General features: G+C 36.1%; 1 protein-coding gene across 1 annotated transcript in view; it reads left to right on the plus strand.

Annotated features, from left to right (window-relative positions):
• MYCBP2 (MYC binding protein 2) overlaps positions 1-19,630 on the plus strand; it is a 197,842-nt gene that overhangs the window by 134,350 nt on the left and 43,862 nt on the right. Inside the window, exons 53-58 of the mRNA XM_074168975.1 lie at positions 748-822; positions 2,988-3,212; positions 4,090-4,222; positions 8,305-8,430; positions 11,740-11,925; positions 19,359-19,460. Coding sequence (XP_074025076.1) covers positions 748-822; positions 2,988-3,212; positions 4,090-4,222; positions 8,305-8,430; positions 11,740-11,925; positions 19,359-19,460 — 847 coding nt within the window. The remainder of the gene's footprint in view (positions 1-747; positions 823-2,987; positions 3,213-4,089; positions 4,223-8,304; positions 8,431-11,739; positions 11,926-19,358; positions 19,461-19,630) is intronic.

Genomic DNA, 19,630 nt, shown 5'->3' on the forward strand with positions numbered 1-19,630 from the left:
ACACAGAAGAGCAGTGCTCATCTCTATAGTACAGGCAATTGGTTATAGAATTAGTGAAGTCTCTCTGGCAGCTCTGCTTGGTCTGTGATAATTCATAACAAACTAGTAAATGCATTGTTTATTTTATAAAACTAATGAAATCTTAGCGATCGTTCTCCTTACAGCACTCTGTGAAATTTTTGGCTCTGGTAAAGAGTGCGATTTTGATGTGCAAACTGGTGAAATCATTCTGTGCAAGTGAATTGCTTCCCACAATAGTGAGCTTAGCCCTTCTGCATATTGTCAGTTCTGACTTGGTGACTAAAAGTCCATGTGCAGTTGCATTTGCAATAGTTGAAATTATCTTTCAGAACAGCAGACCGTCTTGCTATAAAACCGTGGTTTGTGGTGGGACCAACTACTGTTTCTTTGTAACAGAAGTGTGGGGTTTTTCTGTGCACGATCTCTCAAGCTTTGTAAGAAATGTCTGGCTCTTAATTTCAGTAAATGGCATGACACACTACATCCATTTCGAGCTTTTGACGTACGAATCTGGTTTTGTTTAATGGATGATTTGCCATGGTGAGCAATGGACACAGGTGACTTAATTAGGAAAACAAAACTTTCCCCTTTTGCAAAACATTCTACCAGTAAATTTACTTGTGGAGAAAGTTTGCATTATAGTGCCTCAAGCTTCTTCCTCCAGTGTTTCTTTGTTCCTGTTTCTTTGTTGATATATGTCTTTTTTTTTTAAACTTTGTTGCTCAGAATGTCTTTAATGCTAGCCAAGGAGTAAGGGATTTGGACTTTTTTTCATGGACTTCCAAAGCTTTACCCCCTAAGGTGAGTGTAAGTGACAGGAACAGTCACACTGTATCTCGTGTTTTCAGATTGTACCTTATGACTCAGTTTTACGTTAAATATTCTTTGAAGTCTATTTTACTTTGAATTATTTATACAGGAAATAGCAGATTTGCATAGAATGCTGTATCTGTGTGTCTTCCTTTAGGATGAGAAAAAAAATGCCAGGGCAGATTACTGAATTTTCATTAATTCATTCCCTTTTTTCTTTTTTTTTTAACAAACCAAATTAGAAATTCAGAGAGATGACCTAGTAACATTATAAAGGCTGTCATTCTCTTTCTGATGTAGAATGTACTAGTAATTTTTTTTTTTTTCTGTTAGTGGAGGGTACGCATTAAGTTGCAGCATTTAATAAGATGGTATTTGTATGAATAAAGCAACAAATAATAAATATTTGGCCCGTTCTTAATCTTTTAAAAAAATTATACAGTTATAGGAACAAGTTATGTTATGTGCAGTTAAGCAGTTTAAATTAGCTACAAAAGTGCTTGTCTAAATCTCTTTGCAGCCCTATACATACTGAGACTGAGTGTTTTTTCATTTGAACTTTGTAATGAAGATGACACTCAGTGTTGTGCGTACCGGTTTAGAGATTTAAAAACTTGTTTTTCACCATATCTTTTTCCCCAAAATAGCAAACTTCATTGTTATATTAAGACATAGACAATGTTTAAACTGACCTTAAAACATACAGAATTATTTTTCCTTGAGTCAAGTTTATCTCAGCTTGCGTTAACTTGCTTTGAAAGTTAAATATTTACAGAACACATTCATTTCTGTATAAATGCCTCTTGGAAAGACTGCTGTTTACTCTGGACATTGTGCACAGACTTCAATATGAAAAAGCTGAAAATGGGATAATTAAAGAGATCAGAGGAAATTGCATTAATTAAAAAGGAAATAACATAAGCAGAAGTTTGGTTTTAAACTGATAAAGTATTCTTTTACACAGCAGGACGTGAAGTTGTGGAAGGTTCTGTTACATGAAATTGTGGAGGCAGAATGTATCAGCACATTCAGAAGAAATTAAACAAATTTATAGAAATCAGATTCATAAATAAACACTATAGAAAACAGGGCATACCCTCTAACATCCATAATAAAAATAATTTAAAAGCTGTTGGTATCTAAGGGACAGATCACTAATAAAGACATGAATGCTACTTCTAAACAGCATCTCCTGTTGCCATCGCCGAGGTCAATATACTGGATTAGGGGAACCACTGGCTTCGTCCTGTAGGGCATTACTTAGTTCTTAAATTTCAGGTGTTCTTTTAAAAGCACCTGTGACTTCTATTATAAGCATAATAGAGTTCACTCCTGCTTCTCACTTGCTTTCTTCTGATATAAATGTGCATTACGTTACTCCCATCCCTCGTATTTTTCTGTGCAATAGCCTTTTAATTAAGCTATGGCTGGCTGAAAAATCTATGCTAATACATTTCCTCTTTTTTTAGTAACTACCAATTTTTCTTAGTAGGAAACTCAAAAACTGTTTTCTCATTTCAAATTTGGGTGTATATTTAATCTGTAATTGGTACCAGGTGAAAAAAATTTAGACTGTTTTTATTGTCATAGTGAAAATAATAAATATGCACTAGTATTTACATGTGCATTTAAGAATCTATGGTGTTGCTGTTACTCTTTATCATAATCTTACCTTTACTCTAAATTAAACAATGTATTCTAAATATGAAATCAAAAAAGAAGCATATCATTTGGAAAGAGATAACGTTCGAATTCTTTTTGCATAACCCCAGACTTTTTCACATTTCATAAGTACAGCAGGAAGAATGAGCATGTATCCTGATAAATGTCAGTATGAAACAAGGTTTAGTGAAAACAGTTAGAATAAAGAAACGGGAGATAAGAAATATTCCTTTTATATAAATGGTTACTTTTATAACAGTTTTGTTTCAAGAATAATATGATGACTTTTCAGTTAATGTGCAGCTTACTAGTAGTTAGTTGCTTATCATTGCACGCTAAAATTAGCACTGTAACTAGTATCTCTTTTAGCTCTTAAATTTAGCTATTGTAGTCTTGAAATAAGTATTTATCTAAAGAGTTCAAAGGTCTTATTAATAGGTTTTATTCTGTTTGTTTTGCCTTTTTTGTTTTGTTTTGTTTTTTTAACTTCTCAGGAATCTAGGTCTAATACTGATGATTTTTTCAAAGACCTAAATTCACACTGCCCACAGGAAGCAGTGATGCAAGAACAAGACGTGCCATTCCTTCGAGGCGGACCTGGAGTGTACAAGGTAGTGAAGACTGGCCCGTCAGGTCACAACATCAGAAGCTGCCCTAACCTTAGAGGTATCCCAATTGGAATGTTAGTTCTGGGAAACAAAGTCAAGGCAGTGGGCGAGGTATGGATCCTTGTAGCTTCAGTTCATGTCTTCATAGATACCAGTATATAACAGTAATAATCGCAACAAAAGAACAGGTTTGCTTTTCCAACCTTCATGATAAATACTAACCTTTGAACTTGGTTTATACTATAAATACTAATGCAATTATGTCTTTTGCCTTTTAAATGTGTGCGTTGATTGGAATTATGTTAAAATTGCACTGCAGTTACATATGCTTGCTTATATATTTCTGTTACAGTATTCCTCACAAAATGATGTTTCTTGTTCTGCTTTTTTGTCATGTTCTTTGAAATAATTTTGTTTCATTGAAAAAAAGTTTTTCTAGGACCTAACCAATTAACAAATTATTCTGTTTCTCTGTATTGATTGTATTCATTTGTTCAGTTGCTGAACTGTTGTTACTGTTCCCAGTTGTCCAGCTGTGGTGTTTTATGGTTAAGAAGGGCTTAAGGATGAAGTGTGTCATGCTATTTCCTAAATATAATGTCAGGAACAAAATTAGTACTCGTACAAACTTTTCATATATAACTTGGTATTACAATTCTCCTGTTGCAGCCACCAATAGAAAGGCATATTTTGGTGAATATCTCCTTCAAGCTTGTTTGGATGTTCTAAAGTTGTGGTGTTCGTGTTTTGCTTCTCCTGAACATAAGCAGGTCTAAGATTTTTTGGAAATACACCTAACTGTAAATGTGCCCTGGTCCTTCAGTCTGCCTCAGCCTGTGGCCTTAATTTAAGAAACTTTTTTTTTAACATTTGCTTTGTAATAGATTGGAATGAGTGTGTTTTTCAGATACTATGATAAGATAATAATCATGCTACTGAATTATCTGAAAAGTCATTAAATTGTGTTTTTTTTATCTATGTGCATCAGGTGACTAATTCAGAAGGTACGTGGGTGCAAATGGATAAGAACAGCATGGTAGAGTTCTGTGAAAGTGATGAAGGCGAGGCATGGTCATTAGCTAGAGACAGAGGTGGAAACCAGTACCTCCGACATGAAGATGGCAAGTTGTTTTGTTTTGTTTTTTAAATTAACTTAGAAAAAAATAAGCAATCTAAACAGGACAAATAAATAAAGAAATAACTGAGTTTTAAACAGGTATAACATTCATTTAGAATTTTAATTTGAGTTACTTCACACAGTTGGACTTCAGAGTTGTTCTTTAAGTGTTTTTAAAAGAACAGTTAAAATATTTCCCCATGTTTTCTTCTGTACCACTTATGGATCATATTTCAACCATACATCTGTTAGCTACGGGCATCATTTTTAAATAAGTAATTGTGCATTTTTTTAGCTTTCTTTGGTTTACTTTGTCTCTGACAATCAGAGCAGAATGAATTATTTATGTTCCTTTTGATTTTAAGTTTGTTAATTCTGTAACAGAGCATCCTGTTAAAAACCTGTTACTGTGCTTTTTAGCACCATATTTAAAATTAACATCAAATTAATTAATTATTCTAGTTAGGAAAGTATGATTGCATTCTCTTAAAATGCAAAATTTCTGTCCTGATAATTCATGTTCAGATTGGGTGGGACCTAGAAATAATAAAATAAAACACAAACAAAATGTTAGGACACAGAAGTTTTTTCTTGCCCTGCCCCGCACCCCCAGTCATCCTTCTTGTTGATCTCCCTCTAAACAGGCTATCATTACTGGTCTAAAATATCTTTCTTTCACTCCGAATGCTTCGTATGAACACCTTAAGTTATTCTGAAACTGTTACTTCTTTAACAGATAGCCCATCTGGATGAGTTCTCCTGTGCAAGATTATGGTCCACTTATATTCCCTTAAAAGATGAGACAGGGAGTGATCTGTCAGTATTTATAGTTCTGGAGGAGATCATCCATCCAACTCTCCCTGTCAGTACAGATTTCAGATAGATCAGGTTGCTCAGGCCCTGGTCTAGTCGATTTCTCACTATCTCCAGTCTCTCTGGACAACCTGTACCAGTATTTGACTCACCTTCGAGGTGAAAAGTTTTCCTAATACCTAATCATAGTTGCCTGTGCTGCAACTTTTGTTTTATTTTCTCTTGTCCTATCACTGTGAACCTCCGAGATGAGTCTGGCTTCATCTTCCCTGAACCCTTTGATCTAGGTAGTTGAAGGGAGCAATAAGATCTCATCTTAGGTTTCTCTTTTTAAGGCTGAACAAACCCAGGTCTCTCAGCGTCTCCTTAGACGTTGTGTGCTCTACTGCCCTGACTGTCTTGGTGGCCTCCCCTGACCTCATTTCAGTCTCTCTTCCAATGGGCAGCCTGTAACTGGACACAGCACCCCAGTTGTCCAGTGCGTCCCTCTTGTCTTTCCAATGTCTAGTAAAAGTTACTGTGGATCTTCATTAGCATGATTTTGTTAGAGATATTCTCAGAAAGAAACATTTAAGGTTCTTCCATTGATTATAAAATTTTGGTAGAGCTCCCTAGAGGCTGGTTTGTTGCAACTCATTTGAAGAGTTAGTTTCTTCAAGCCTTCCCTTTTCTTTTTTTCTTCAATATACTTTTCTCTGTTTTCTGAATAATTCTGGACATCCTCAGTTTACAATATTCCCACTCCATTTATGGCATCTAATGCATCCATTTTCCAAAAGATGTCTTCATGGAAAACCTCACCCTCAGCAGTCATATTCTGCTTGTGTTTTTACGTAGTACTTACTGTTAGCCTCTTCTTTGTTCATCATAACACACTTTCTGCCCTCTTTCTGCTTTTGGCATTTTGTGCTGAAAATCATTTCACACCTAGATACTCTGATAATTATCATCACATTACCATATTAAAACAAAGTAATTCCTTGCTAATATGTAAGTATTTGTTGTGGGCTATTGCTGCTTGACTTCAACATATGAAACATTCTGTGAAAAAGGGGAATAACCAAGAGTTTTTCGTAAAATATATAAATTGTGAAGAAAAAAGTGTTTACTACTTAGCACAGCATCTTTTTTGAAGTCACAGAGTCTTCATTTTTAGTTATGTCTGATAATGTCAAGTTCTGAGGTGCTCAAAGAGCCAGAGTAGATTCTAGAAACTAAGTAGTTGTTAATTGGAACAATACCTTACTGTTGAAAGTACACATATTCAGTAATAGGCTTGTTAACTTCATCATTTTCTATCCTAATATGAAGCTGTTTGCTTTTCCAGTAGAAAAGAATTGCTGTAAAGTTAATAAATTAAGCAGTGTGCAAAAATTTCCATTCAAGAATACTTATTTTAAAGAACAGATATAACCTGCATTTAAGTCACTTGACGGTATTTTGTGAACCTTAAATAGTTTTCTCCAGCTTCAGTAATTTATTTATTTCATCCTTTCTATATGGAAAATTATTTGTCAAGGTATATATGTGTTTTAAGACAGAATTCCCAACTTTGGAAGAATTTAAACAAGACCCTTGTCTTGTTTCTTGAAGAAATCTTCAATTTCTTGATACTTAATGTATGGTTACTGAGGCATGTCTTCAAGTATATTGGTGTTCTCACGGAAGAATAGAAACTCAAGCTCCAGGCTTTGAGGACAGAACGCTAGTGGGATTTTTACAATCCAGTGCATTGGGATACCATCTCAGAACTTTCTGATGCAAGTCCTATGCCTTGACATGCCTGGTTTTATTCTTTTCTGTGTTAGCCTCTTTTTAAAAAAAAAAAAAGTAGGATGAAGATAGACGTCTCTTGTGCATCTAGCTAAAACAGTTTCAGTAGTTATTGGTGCAGTTACTGAAATATTTCAATCTATTCAATGTTCCTAGCCCATGTCAGTACGGAGTAAATCTAATGAGCTTAAGCCACATCTGAAAATTATTTAAACTAACTGCTTTTGTCTGCCATGAAATTAATTAGAAATACTCTGTTTTCAGTGTCAGTGCTTTTGCTGGAGGGAAATAATTAGCATTTGGAGGAGCTCCAACTAGATTTGCAACTGTCTATATTTTATCTATAAATAATACCATTTTTCAGATTGCTTTTGTATTTTCATTATTAAATAAAATGATAATTAAATTCTCAGAAAGAAATAGAATTTGTCAGAGACAGAGCAAAAGACATACTGAATGCCCAAGTCTATAGGCAGATATCGAAATACTTCAGCTGAAACACTACAGCAAGATCTAGAGTTGCCTATAATTCGGAAAATTCTAGATTCTTTCTTTTTTTAAAACTGATTTTAACTTTCAAACCTTCTCTCTGATAATGCTGTTTTGTTTTGGTTTTTTTTTTTTTTAATTTGCATATGTGTTCTATAAAAGTTCATACTATGAAACGCAGTTTTGGCCTGAGATACAATTTTCTAAAAATGCCTCTTAGAGGATTTGTAATTTTTTTTAATTGAATCCCCTTTAACTTCAGTACATTTATAAAGGGAAGTGTTCAAGGTGACAACCTGAGCTTTAGCCTGCATTTGGAAGATTTCATGTGATTTATTTCTTGTAACTTATCACTGGGAACGGTGTTTCTGACCGCATTAAGCCAGAAGAATGTCTCCCTAAATCCAAATAGTCAAGTGGATTCTGTGTCTCATTTATCTTGGCTCTTCGGTTGTTAGGGGGGATACTGTGAAAGACCCCAAGTTGGGTTTAGTTGGGAGGTCTTTTTAGTACCATACAGAAAGCAAAATTGTAGTACTCAGTGTAAGATAAGAATAAATCTGTCAGGGGAAAAGCGGTCTTATGTCCTGTGAACTAATTTAGGTGATAGCCAGGATTAAAAGTTTATTGACTCCGAAAACTATCTTTTCTCCACCCTGCTTTGTCAAATGCCTTTAACAGTTGCTGTCCAAAGAATAGGCATTGAATGATGAGATGTTACTGAAAAGCAAAGTGTCAAGCCTCTTCCTAAGTGGCATATGATGGCAAAGCTGGCAGCAACTCAGCCAAACACAAAACAGTCTGCGTGGTTTTAAGTCTTCCGTCTTTTTGTTTAGAGCCTGAGCTCTAAAGAAGGGAGATGTGCTTTTCTTTCTGAAGAAGAATTGAGTAGAGTGGTAGTGTGCTCTCTGTGGAAAAAACAATATTGCTCCTTTGCCTTGTGACTCACCTTTCCAGTATAAAGCAGTTACTAAGATGGTCTAATTCTGAAGTGATGTGCTTTTTTTACAGAGCAAGTCCTCCTAGATCAAAATGTTCAGACTCCTCCCCCAAGTCCTTTTTCAATACAAGCTTTCAGTAAGGGGACAAGCTGTAGTAATGGACAAGGGTTTGATTATGGCCTTGGAAATAACAAAGGTATGTTTTTACACTCACAATTTAAAAAAAAATATGTTTTTCTTAACTTTGCTTATGTTTTTGTTCCTCATTTCCTACTCTTTTAGGCACTGTCAGGTGTCCTCCCAAAGACATAAGCAGTAGTGTGATGAATTGCAAGGGGTTTTACAAAGCGTGTAGTTAATGTTGTAACTGCTTTTTTTTCTCTGCTCTAATTTCACTCAGTCTAAGTACTCTGTTTAATTTGAAGTTACAGTTGAGGCTTTCTGTACTGGTAGGCACACAACTGTAATGCAGAAATGAAAAAGAGATAGTTGTAAAACAAGATAGGAAAATTATTTGATTTAGAAAGCATGGATTTTAAAATGATCGGAAGCATTTATAAACACTTCTCATCTGTCTTGACATTTTTAAGTGCCTTTAATGGGAGGATAAGATACAAAGATACTGTTTTGAGATTTAAGTTGTACACCTGAAGTCACCTTTCAATCACATAAGTACCAGTTACAAATGCTGGGAAATAAATAGAACTTTGTTAATTTCACTGACATAAAATAATTGTTGCTTTTAACTATGATTTATTTTGTTGGCAAGATGTAAATATATATCAGCCATCACAACAAACTCAAACTGCGTGCCTTCTGTTCATTCATTGATTAGAAGATTTAATAATACAGAAGGGACTTCTGCTGAGACAGGTGTCCTTGAGAAGTATTACTGAAACAAGGAGCTTTGTCATTCTACTCTGACATCACTGTACTCTGTCTGTGCTACTACAGACGTGGGCCCTGAGGTGTGCTGTGTGTTTTCAACACCAGTATATATTCTTAGTGGTCTCCTAAATAAAATAACTTGATTTAAGACTTGTTTTAAAGCGGAAGAGACGAGGGGAAAAATATTACTAAATGTTCTAGTTTCTCATTTTAATAACATGAAATAATTTTACATAATTTCACAGCACTTTACTGTAATAAGCAGTTCATGTCCATGTATTGCTATAAAGGAAACCTTTTTTTTTATGTTTTTTGGATAAAGGCTGGAAAAGTTGAAGTGTTTTCCTCTTGTTTTGTAGGGCCTTCTATACAGAACTGCTTTTCGCTGTTTAGCCATATTCATTTTGAAGTAATGTTTGAATCAGAAAAGTGGAAGTGTTTAAGATGTTCAGTGTGTGAGGCAGTATTACAACTTGTCTCTCAATGTCAATTGTGCAATAGTGCAAAAGTATTATCTACTCTTTTTCTGCAGAAGCATATTAGGAAAATATTTTTTTTCCTTTGTTGTCCAAAAATAAAATCTTGGAGATTAATATGCTATATTAACAGGCATCCTAGTTTCTGAAGACGTTGTGATTCTTTTTTCGATATCCCATCTTAAATGGTTTCTAAGGTGCTTCTTTGGGATATTACAGTCACAGAAGGCTTGGAGGCTACACCTGGCATTGGATTCTGTGTTATTTTACATGCATTATTCTCTCGACATACCCTCAAGCTGCGATGTTTAGTGTGAATGAGCAACTCAGCTAGATGACTGTCGACAATGACTTTAGTCATTCTGCGTACTGTAATTCCTTCTGAATTGCCCAATAGTGGAGAGTTGTTGGCAACTGTATTGAAAGAATAATGATACTACTTTCCCCAAAATAGAATTTTTCAGCTGTGTCATTACTTTATGTACAGTCATTTTTTCATTCTCAGGTTTAAGAAGCTTTGAGTTTTGTGAAAAAATAAAAAAAAAAGAAGGCACAAGTATGATCTCTTTGGGGAATTTCAGTTCTTTTGGAGGCGCTTGTTTGTTAAAGGAACTTTTGTAGGGATGCACTAGTTTCAATGAACATTCAGTCACCATCTATGAGTGTTTCAAACTGCTGATCAAATGTAAGGATCCCCATGTAACAGGTCTGTGCTTACAGTATTACTTGCAAGGTGGAAGACATAACTCCCACAATCATTCTGTTTGATTAAGCTATGTCTCCTCTAGTCCATCCTTCTACATTGCAAGCAATATTCCTCGTGAATGGTCCTACCCACCTCCATATTTAATTATTGTGGGCAGATGACTTTCAGCCTCTTCTCAGATGCTCTTCCCTTTAAATTAATTACTCATTTTACGAAATACGCCTGTCATATTTAAGAATAATAGTGGTTTGTCAAACAAGTCAATCACTTCTGGGTTATTAAGGTAGGAATGATTGCTGACCAAGTAGTGATTCCAGGTTTGGTTTTTTTTAGGTATATTACTTCCAAAACAGTGGAATAAAATTGGTTTATTGATACCTGTAGATGCTTATTTAGAAAGGTGTTCCAGCTGTTTTCTGGTATTTTTGGTCTTTCAAATTTTGAACCCAAAATATCAAGACAATAAGTGCAAAATTTAATTTTGCAGTTCTTAGGTAATACAGGGTTGTGTACACCCACTGGTCTTCCTGTAACTGTGAAAAGACAATTGATAATCATCCAAAAATATTGTAAATTTGGCGAGTTGTAGATTCCGTATTAGCTGCTAATTAGTTTTATTAGGATTCCTAGAATGCTATCAAAATTATATGAATTTGCAAAATAAACTGCCGCTGCTAGGATTTGCTTGGTGGTGTTTCAAATCTGAGATGCTCTCAAACTCTCGGTGTTCTCCCAGCTCATAGTGCTAAGTATTCTTCAGGTTATAACATGGTGTGATAAACTCTGCCTTCTTACTGTAGGCTTCCTGTATTTCCAACGCTTAGAGTTTTTTGAGAATTGGCACTCAGAAATTGAAATTCTGTTTTAAACGTGCTAGTCTTTTTGAAGTCCTTCATTTGCCTCACAACAAATATATGTAGTTCAGAAAACTAGTTCCACTTCCGAAGTGGTCCTTATTTTTTAAAATTAGCTTCAATCTGATCTTGAAAAACGGCATGACAGAATACTTTTAAAGATATTTGCAAAAATCAGCAAATATTTACTAAAGCCTTGGCACAGAAACACACTTGCCAAAGCCTAATTACCTGTTATCTTTCCCTTCTCATCAGTTTTTCTGATCTTTTCCTGCATGTTCTGTTGCATGTGTGTATTATTGTAAATGCTAGGGTTTTCTGTTTTTTCTTTGGCTGCTCTTCATTTTTTAGCAAGGCAAATATATATATCTCTCTATTTTGAAATGTTTTAAATAATTGCAGTAAAATATCCATGATCCTTAAAAACCCTGCTTGTACTTTTCAGTAATTTTATTGCCATGCATGGGGTGAGATTTTTATGTTTAGCCACAACCGGAGTTGTATGTGGCTAAATAAGATTCATGATAATTGAGCACCATTTTACTCTGCCTTTCTGGAGAATGACAAGTAACAGGTTGTAGTTTTGACTGTTTTGCCCACTACAGGTGACCAACTGAGTGCCATACTGAATTCCATTCAGTCACGGCCAAATCTCCCAGCTCCTTCCATCTTTGATCAAGCTGCAAAACCTCCCTCTTCCCTAGTCCACAGTCCATTTGTGTTCGGACAGCCCCTTTCCTTCCAGCAGCCTCAGCCACAGCTTCAGAGTAAGTTTGTCAGCCTTACCTGCCTTGTCAGTCCATTTCTGCAGCTTTGACATTGCTCTTCTCAGTTGCTTACCAGCTGCTAATCATCCCTCAGTGCACCTTTCCGGTTTTTGTTTTGTTAAGTTTTTCATGATTCAGAAGCATGTGAGGTAACGCTCCTTAAGAAGTGTACTTGTTCAACTTTAATTTCAGTATTGACAATCTGTTGCTGTTGTACTTGTTCTGCAGTGTAGATAAGTCATGCAAGTGCATTTCCAATATTCTGTGCAACTCTGGGTTTATAATGAAGGTAAACATTTTATATGGTACAAAACGTTGATAATTCTTTCAACATCAAAAATGGACTGCACTAAATTCATAGTTATTAAATTTTCTTGCCTCCTAAATTTCTATTTTTGTCATCACTTCTAATTTTATGGATATAGCTGGAAAGCGGGAACAACTTGGCACTACTCATAGGAAAGGCTTTGGTATTCTTCTGTTGGGTGCTCATAGGGTTGGCATAGATAGGAAAGTTTGCGCCCAGAGGTGATTAGCAGTTAACCTGATTAGTGATGGGAGGACAGGAAACTGTTTAGGTTTTGATTAATGAAAAGTAAGAGCTCAGCATTCACTATGGATAGCAGATATTGCAGTAAATTCTTCCTTATATACAGAACAGGTATAGCGTGGGTCATGAGAATACTAGTCTTCTCCTGTCTCCCATAAACTGTCCCTCAGAAGTGCCTCGGTTCTTTTTTGTGGGACCCTGTCAGGCAGTTCAGCCTCTAAGTCGATGCAGTCCTGGGTCTATCCAGCTCAGTTTATGGAAGTGACATTGAAATGTTTCATGTGAGAACTAGATTAAAAGATGTAATTCACGCTTATAAAGACTGTCAGAAATACTCTGAGGGTGATCTTCTATACTTAGGTTAGACTTAAACCAACATCCTGAAAGCAGAATATTCCAAAACCTACTCAGATAAAACAGCTGATTGCCAGTGGCATCAGTGCACCACCACTGAGAATTTGTTAATTGTCTATTCATTCCCATCACTTTTAGTTTTCTTCTGTTGTTCAGAGTAGTAAAGTCAGAATTTCTTATTCAACTTTGTATCAAAAATAACCCTAATTGTCTTATTTCAAATTTCAGGTTATTTTTCCTTTAGTGTTTAGATCTGTGTTGTATGAAAAGCTGTCAACGTGTTCTGTTGGCTGCCCAACAAGATCTTGCTCAGTGTATTTGTCTGTCCAACAGATGTAGATAAACTGTATTCAGTAAGCTACAGCCATGGTTTGTGTTTTAATAAGGATCCCTGATTCAAAAGGAAGCCTTTTTTGTCAGATAGGGGGAGCACTGGTAGTCTACTAAATATAATTATAATGAAACTGGAAAAATTTTTCAAGCTTGTGTCTGATTTCGGATACTAGCTTTAATGTAAGTTCTCAACCGATATGGTTATTTGCCCTTCCAGCAGGGCAAAAATTGTCAATCAGAACTGGTATACTGTTGCACTAACTGTCATTTGATACAAGGACTTTCTTCCAAACAGTTTATTATTTAATTTAAGATTTTATGCAGATAATGTAAAAAATGCATAAAGGAGAGAAAAATTAACCTTTTTGTTTTCACTATCAAGACTTATATTGGGGAAGTTTTCCTGTTTGAACTTCCTTGGTCTTTTGCAAATTTGTTAATCCTCCATTTGCAAGTTCATCCAAATTCAGAATATTGTCAGGGAGACGTGTAAGACTATATTCATATACTTGTTCATTTAATAGTCAAGTAAATGATGAGGGTTATAAGACTCTAGATTAAACATTTTATTTTAAGCTGTTATTCTATTATTACTAAATGTCTTGAAACTTTACATATTAGAAAGTAACAAAGTAATGTGCAATTTGAGATTAATTAGAATAGTAAGACGTATACAATAAAAATAATTAGACAGAAAAGTTTTATTTGGGTCAAATTCTGCCGTGTGGGTTTTAATCTGTGTTCAACGTTAATGCAGCTTAATAATAGAGCTGTAACAGAAACTCTTCTTACGTATGCAATTTTCATTCATTATTTCCAAAGTACTTTGTGGCCTCCTGTTACCAAACCATGTAATAAGTCAAGTCCACTAAACAGCATATCCCAAGGCTCCGTATCAAGTCATGTGGATTTTAGCTCTAGACATGCTTAGTTTTAGTTTCAAATTAAGTGGTCTGTCCTTTAGTGCTTCCTGCAGTAAAGTTAGATCTAAAAATTAAAATGAATGTTTATTGTCAATCACTGCTATATTAAAGGGACTAATGATAGTCTAATAGTTGAAAAAAGCTGTGCCAGCCTAGATTTCCATGGCTGCAGAGGTTATACTAAATACCAGTCTTGATTGAAAGTCTGCCTAAATTAGTCTACCACTTACATTTTCTGTCCTTTCTCAGATATGTGTCCTCCTGGGAAGAAATTTTATTTGGCAGCATGGTTCTGAGGAAAGTTAAGATCGTGCTGAATGACCATTAGAATTATTTCATTAATTTAGATTTTTATAATAGGAAGAAAAATGTTGGTCTGAATACAAAATATACTCTATGCCAGTGACAGATTGTATTTTTTCTTGAGAAGAGTTTGTATCTAGCTGTTCTTTCTGAGGAATGGTTTGGTTTGGCTTCCAAATTCATTTAAAGAAGAGGGAAAGAGCTTGTCACAACCTCTTATCTTCTGATACACTGCCTGGTTATTTATTTTTTTTGTGGAAATACTACAGTTCTGGACAACCGCTTCCTCAGATATAATGCTTGAAAAAGGGAGAAGTGCCTCTGTTATTCTTTTCATGTCGTAAATAAGTAAACTAACGAGAGTCCTGTGTGTTTCGTCAAAGAATTTGTTAAGGAAGGGATATTATAAGAAAGAAGGGGGAGAACTGTGTTACTCAGTTTTGTGTTGTTTACTAGAACTCTGTGAAGGGCCGATTGTTCTGTCCTACTTAATTCTTTTGCTAATTTTTCACACATGGTCACGCAAGGGGAAAAAAGCTGAGAGATTGTTTTCTTTTTCATGGGGACAGACAAAATTAAGATGCTCTTGTTGTATATTTAATTCCTTATCATTCTTTTATTCACCTAAATTCAAGGAAAAAAGAAAAAAGCTAAAAGAGATGGCATAACCTGCCTGGAGTTCAGGAACAACTGAATTGACTTGGAATCCTAGCAAGGATTTTTTCCAGAAAGAGCAGAAGTTTATGTATGTTTCTTCCTTGATTATTTCAACAAAACAGTCTGTAATTACTCCAGCCCCTGCTTGCTTCTGGGAAGTTTGCAAGATCATCATTAACAGATACAGTCAGGACTGCAACCTCCCATAACCACAAAATTATCACTGGTTGCTTGATTAATTTGTCCCTGAACTTTGTGAAGAGCACAGAAGACTCAAATTTCTGTTTGAATTCTGAGTATAGGTGAAGTGTGGAAACCTAGAACGTCAAGGAAGATGCTGTTTCTCAACCTTCAGCAGTGTGTGCTGGGTCATAAAACTCGTTAAATGTGGCAAGTCAGGCAAACCGGGATCTTGCCATGATGTCCAGCACCATCTGTCAAAATTTCAGGATTGGCTTTTGAGCTCTGAACTTGAGGAGGGAAGTGTGAGACCTTGCAGTCACCGATGTTAGACCTTTGTGCCGTGTTTCTTCACATCTGAGTTGCTATTGCAAACGGAAGAATGGATTTATAGGCTGAAGAGGCTTTGCACCCACCTTACTAGCCTCATTTGGCACATTCTCCCTCTTCCACTGCAGCCCTGGCACCTCCTGTGCAGCGCCGTTACTGTTTCATGACTAATCTCAGTCTGGGCAGAAGCTGCGGTGCTGAACTTGCTGTTAAATACATTCCTAGTGTCCCATCAAGCTGCTTCCTTGCCAATCCACGCTGCAGAACTGCAATCCTAGTCCAGAGTATGATCAGCTCCTACCATTCGTGTCAAGAGTTCCTTGTCCCTTTTTAGGATTTCTTTTCGTTTTGTTCCTTTCCTTTCTAGGTGCTAGTTACAGAGCATCTAGAACCGCTGGCTTTGCCTGCAGTGCTTCTATCCAAGTTTCCTAAACTGTGGAGACCAGTTTAAGAACGCACAAAAGACCAGCACACACTTGGAGTGCATAACCCTTCTCGGTAGTGTTTCAATAAAATGGAGAGAATTTTCTTCACCAAGCATGCTGGTCTTTTCCGTGTCACGCTGAAATGACTTGTCATGCGAAGCAGCCAGAGGGTATTGGTTTAACTGTTTTTTTTCAGATGCTGTGTGTTGCCAAAGCATCATTCCTGGAAATTTGAGCTAATAAGTTAAACAGTTTCATACCCCAGGCTTACGGATTTGATAATCAACGATATCTATGAAGCATACATTTGTCCAGGTTAATCCAAAACCATCCCTGGGGGTCTGGTGTGGTAAAGTTTGGAGGAAGAGTTTGTGTCAAGCTTTTTTTTTTTTTTTTTTTAGAAATAAATTTGGCTTATCGCATCTTCAAAAATTGTAGTTACAAGTCATAAAACTATAGAATTGGTTTTGTCTACCCTTCTAGCACAGGAATGCTTCTTTCCGTTAGTAAAGTTGAGTGGCTCAAGTGCTGGTGCTCCAAAACCTATCTTTGGCTAAGGAACATTGCTAATATTTTCCTAATGAATACTGCATTTCAGCTTTTGCTTTCATTCAGTCACTCATTCCTCTGCTATAACAGTATCTAATACTTTTCTCCTTCTTTAATATTCAAACGTTTGTTGACTTCAGTATATTCTTTTATTGGGGGGGGGGGGGGGGAAGAGTCCTTGTCCAACTGTCACTATGGCATTTGGCATTTTCAGGATGTGAGAAAACATATGTTGATTGCAGTGCTTCAGGAAATTCAGCTAAGAGCCATATTTTAGCTTCCATGTCAGTAGCAGCCAGCAAAAGAGGAATGCGCTCTTTTTTTGAAGAGGCATCCTTTGCTTAGGCAAAAGGGCAAAAGCAGGTCAGTGCTTTCCTTCAGCATCATGCCAAAAAGCAGCAGCACTTTGGAAGAAACTTTTAACTTATCTCCACTCTCCAGAGACATTTTCCCAGTTTGTTTGACTAGTTGGTGGTATATCATGCCTCCTGGATTGGTTTACCAGCGTTTCCTCAGAGGAAGTAGGCATGGCTGTTAGAAGGCTGCATCCTGCCATAGGAATTGAACTCCCTCTTATGTCTCTATATTGTGTAGCTTTATCAAGCTGGAGCTATTTCCATGTTGACGGAAAGAGTGTGACTAAAGATACGCTGTCACATTTGAATGTGACCTCAGATAGAACTTGCCTGCCTTATATTTCAAGCCTTTGTAGCCTTTGTAGCCTTTGAGGGTGATTCAAAAAGAAGGAATCCTGACCAAAAAGCTGGACCCTGTGGCCGCTCGGTTATCCTGGATAGACATACATTGTTTGCTAAGGCAGCAAGGAGATGATGTGGGAAACTCCTTCTCTTCGACCCACAGTCCCCTTGAAATGATTGAGAAGTAGTGCATTGTTGAATGTAAACTAGATGACAGCATTTTAAAATGTAAGTATTCTCAGACATAGAATGAAAGAATGAAGTGTAAATGTGCATTTACACACAAAATGGAAGTGGATTTAGTAAAGATTTTTATTTAGTTACTCATAGAGTGGAATGCTAGTGTTTCAAATATGGTTGGACTTGATGATATTAAGGGTCCCTTCCAACCTAGATGATTTTATAATTCTACAAAATTGACGGGTTTTGGATTGACTCTACTGCTACTTTGTGCTCCTCGTGTTTTTCTGCATTTTACCTTTAAGAGAAGGCTCCGGGGAGACCTCATAGCAGCCTTCCAATATCTGAAGGGACCCTGCCGGAGAGCTGGAGAGGGACTCTTTGTCAGGAGATGTAGTGACAGGACAAGGGGTAACGGTTTTAAATTGGAAGAGGGGAGATTTAGATTAGATATTAGGAGGAAATTCTTTCCTGTGAGGGTGGTGAAGCACTGGAACAGGTTGCCCGGGGAAGTTGTGGATGCCCCATCCCTGGAAGTGTTCAAGGCCAGGCTGGATGGGGCTTTGAGCAACCTGCTGTAGTGGGAGGTGTCCCTGCCCATGGCAGGGGGGTTGGAACTCGATGATCTTTAAGGTCCCTTCCAACTCTAACCATTCTATGATTCTAAAAAATGATGGAGTGACATCCTATATAGTTAGTATTGGCTCTCTCCATTTGTAGGCATCAAAGCAGGTAATACTGTTCTGAAATCTATGCTAATACTGGGGTGAGAAAATAGAAATTATTTTTCTTGTTTTAAAAAATAAAACTCATTTCAAATGTGTGGACACCACCTCATTGTAGAGTTTGTAGAACTGTAGCTCATTGCATGAGATAGGGGTTTTAATATATTTATATGTACAAGTTAATAAATGTAGTACTGGACAAAAAGATGTCTTAAGCAGTGCAGGAATTGAAATCACTTCTTTTCAATACACTTACCTTATTCCATTTGTGCAAAAGGGTCTCTCTAAGATACTCTTTTGAGTATCTTCTAACATACAAATTCTCTTTATAATTATTAATGCAGTAAGAATTTGAGTTACTTTTTTTCTAAAGGAAAGAATAGGAATTGGAATTAAAAACATTATAGGAAAGTGAAACAATAGACTTGAAACCAGAAGTCCCTGCTGTTACCTCACTCCAAGTTTCATTTGGAGCTGTATTTCTAACAGATTCGGTGTCAGTAAAATCTGTTGAAATTATCTTGGATTATATCAGAATTTAACTTTGTTAATTTTGCCTTCAGAATAAAACAATTTTTAAAGGTTGATACAGATTTGTTTTCATGTCTATACTGTTTGATAGAAACTCCTCTACTGCTCATTACGTCTCTTGACAGTATTGAGAAACTACAGTTCATGTTACATATGTGAAGTTTTTCAAGACTTTACATTGTTGAGTTGCATTCAGATTTGAAAACAAATAGTTTTGATGGGTTTAATATCTTTTTCTTCATTCTGTTCAGTGATTAGTGAGACTTTCCAACACAAACATCCAGATGTTTTCTAATTTTCTCAAAAGAATGTGAGAATTGGTCATCTAGAAGGCCATATTACAGTTTTAAGTAATTCATCTCTGAATTTACAGATTAAAAGTTGACGTTTCAAACTGAAGTTCAGTTCAGAGCTAGATGCTGCTGGGTTTTATAACAAGCCATGAATCTCATTGGCTAGTCTATACATATTACACGAATACTGAAATCACAGAAGATCTTTAATTCTTTTAAAATTTAGATCAGGGAAAACATTTTGAAGTAACTGTTTCTCATTTAAAACTAATGTAGGAGTCTAAACAATAAAATTGGAATATTTAACAGAGGAGATGCATATCATTTGAAATGCTTGTTTTTACCTTTACTGCTTTTTCCATTGAATCTGTGCTGCTTCTGTGCAACTGTTTTCCACTGTAGAAACTCCATCCTGCTGCCTTGCTTCTCGTGAGCGTATTTACAAAACTAGTGATGTAGCTGGGCCTGCCTCTGCTATTTCATCTCTCTCTCACAAACTGAAGGGTGGGTATGCATGCTGACATAGCAAGGTTATTCAGATTTTTACATTCAAAATGTGTGTGTTTTTTTCTCCTTCCGTTCATTTTCATTTCATTCGCTTAATAAAATACTGTTTTGAAAGTAAACATCCCAAACGAGTTGGGAGCTCGTTTGATATAACCATTCAGTGTTGC

The sequence above is a fragment of the Numenius arquata genome, chromosome 1 (genome assembly GCF_964106895.1).
Source record: "Numenius arquata chromosome 1, bNumArq3.hap1.1, whole genome shotgun sequence".
NCBI classification, from domain to species: Eukaryota; Metazoa; Chordata; class Aves; order Charadriiformes; family Scolopacidae; genus Numenius; species Numenius arquata.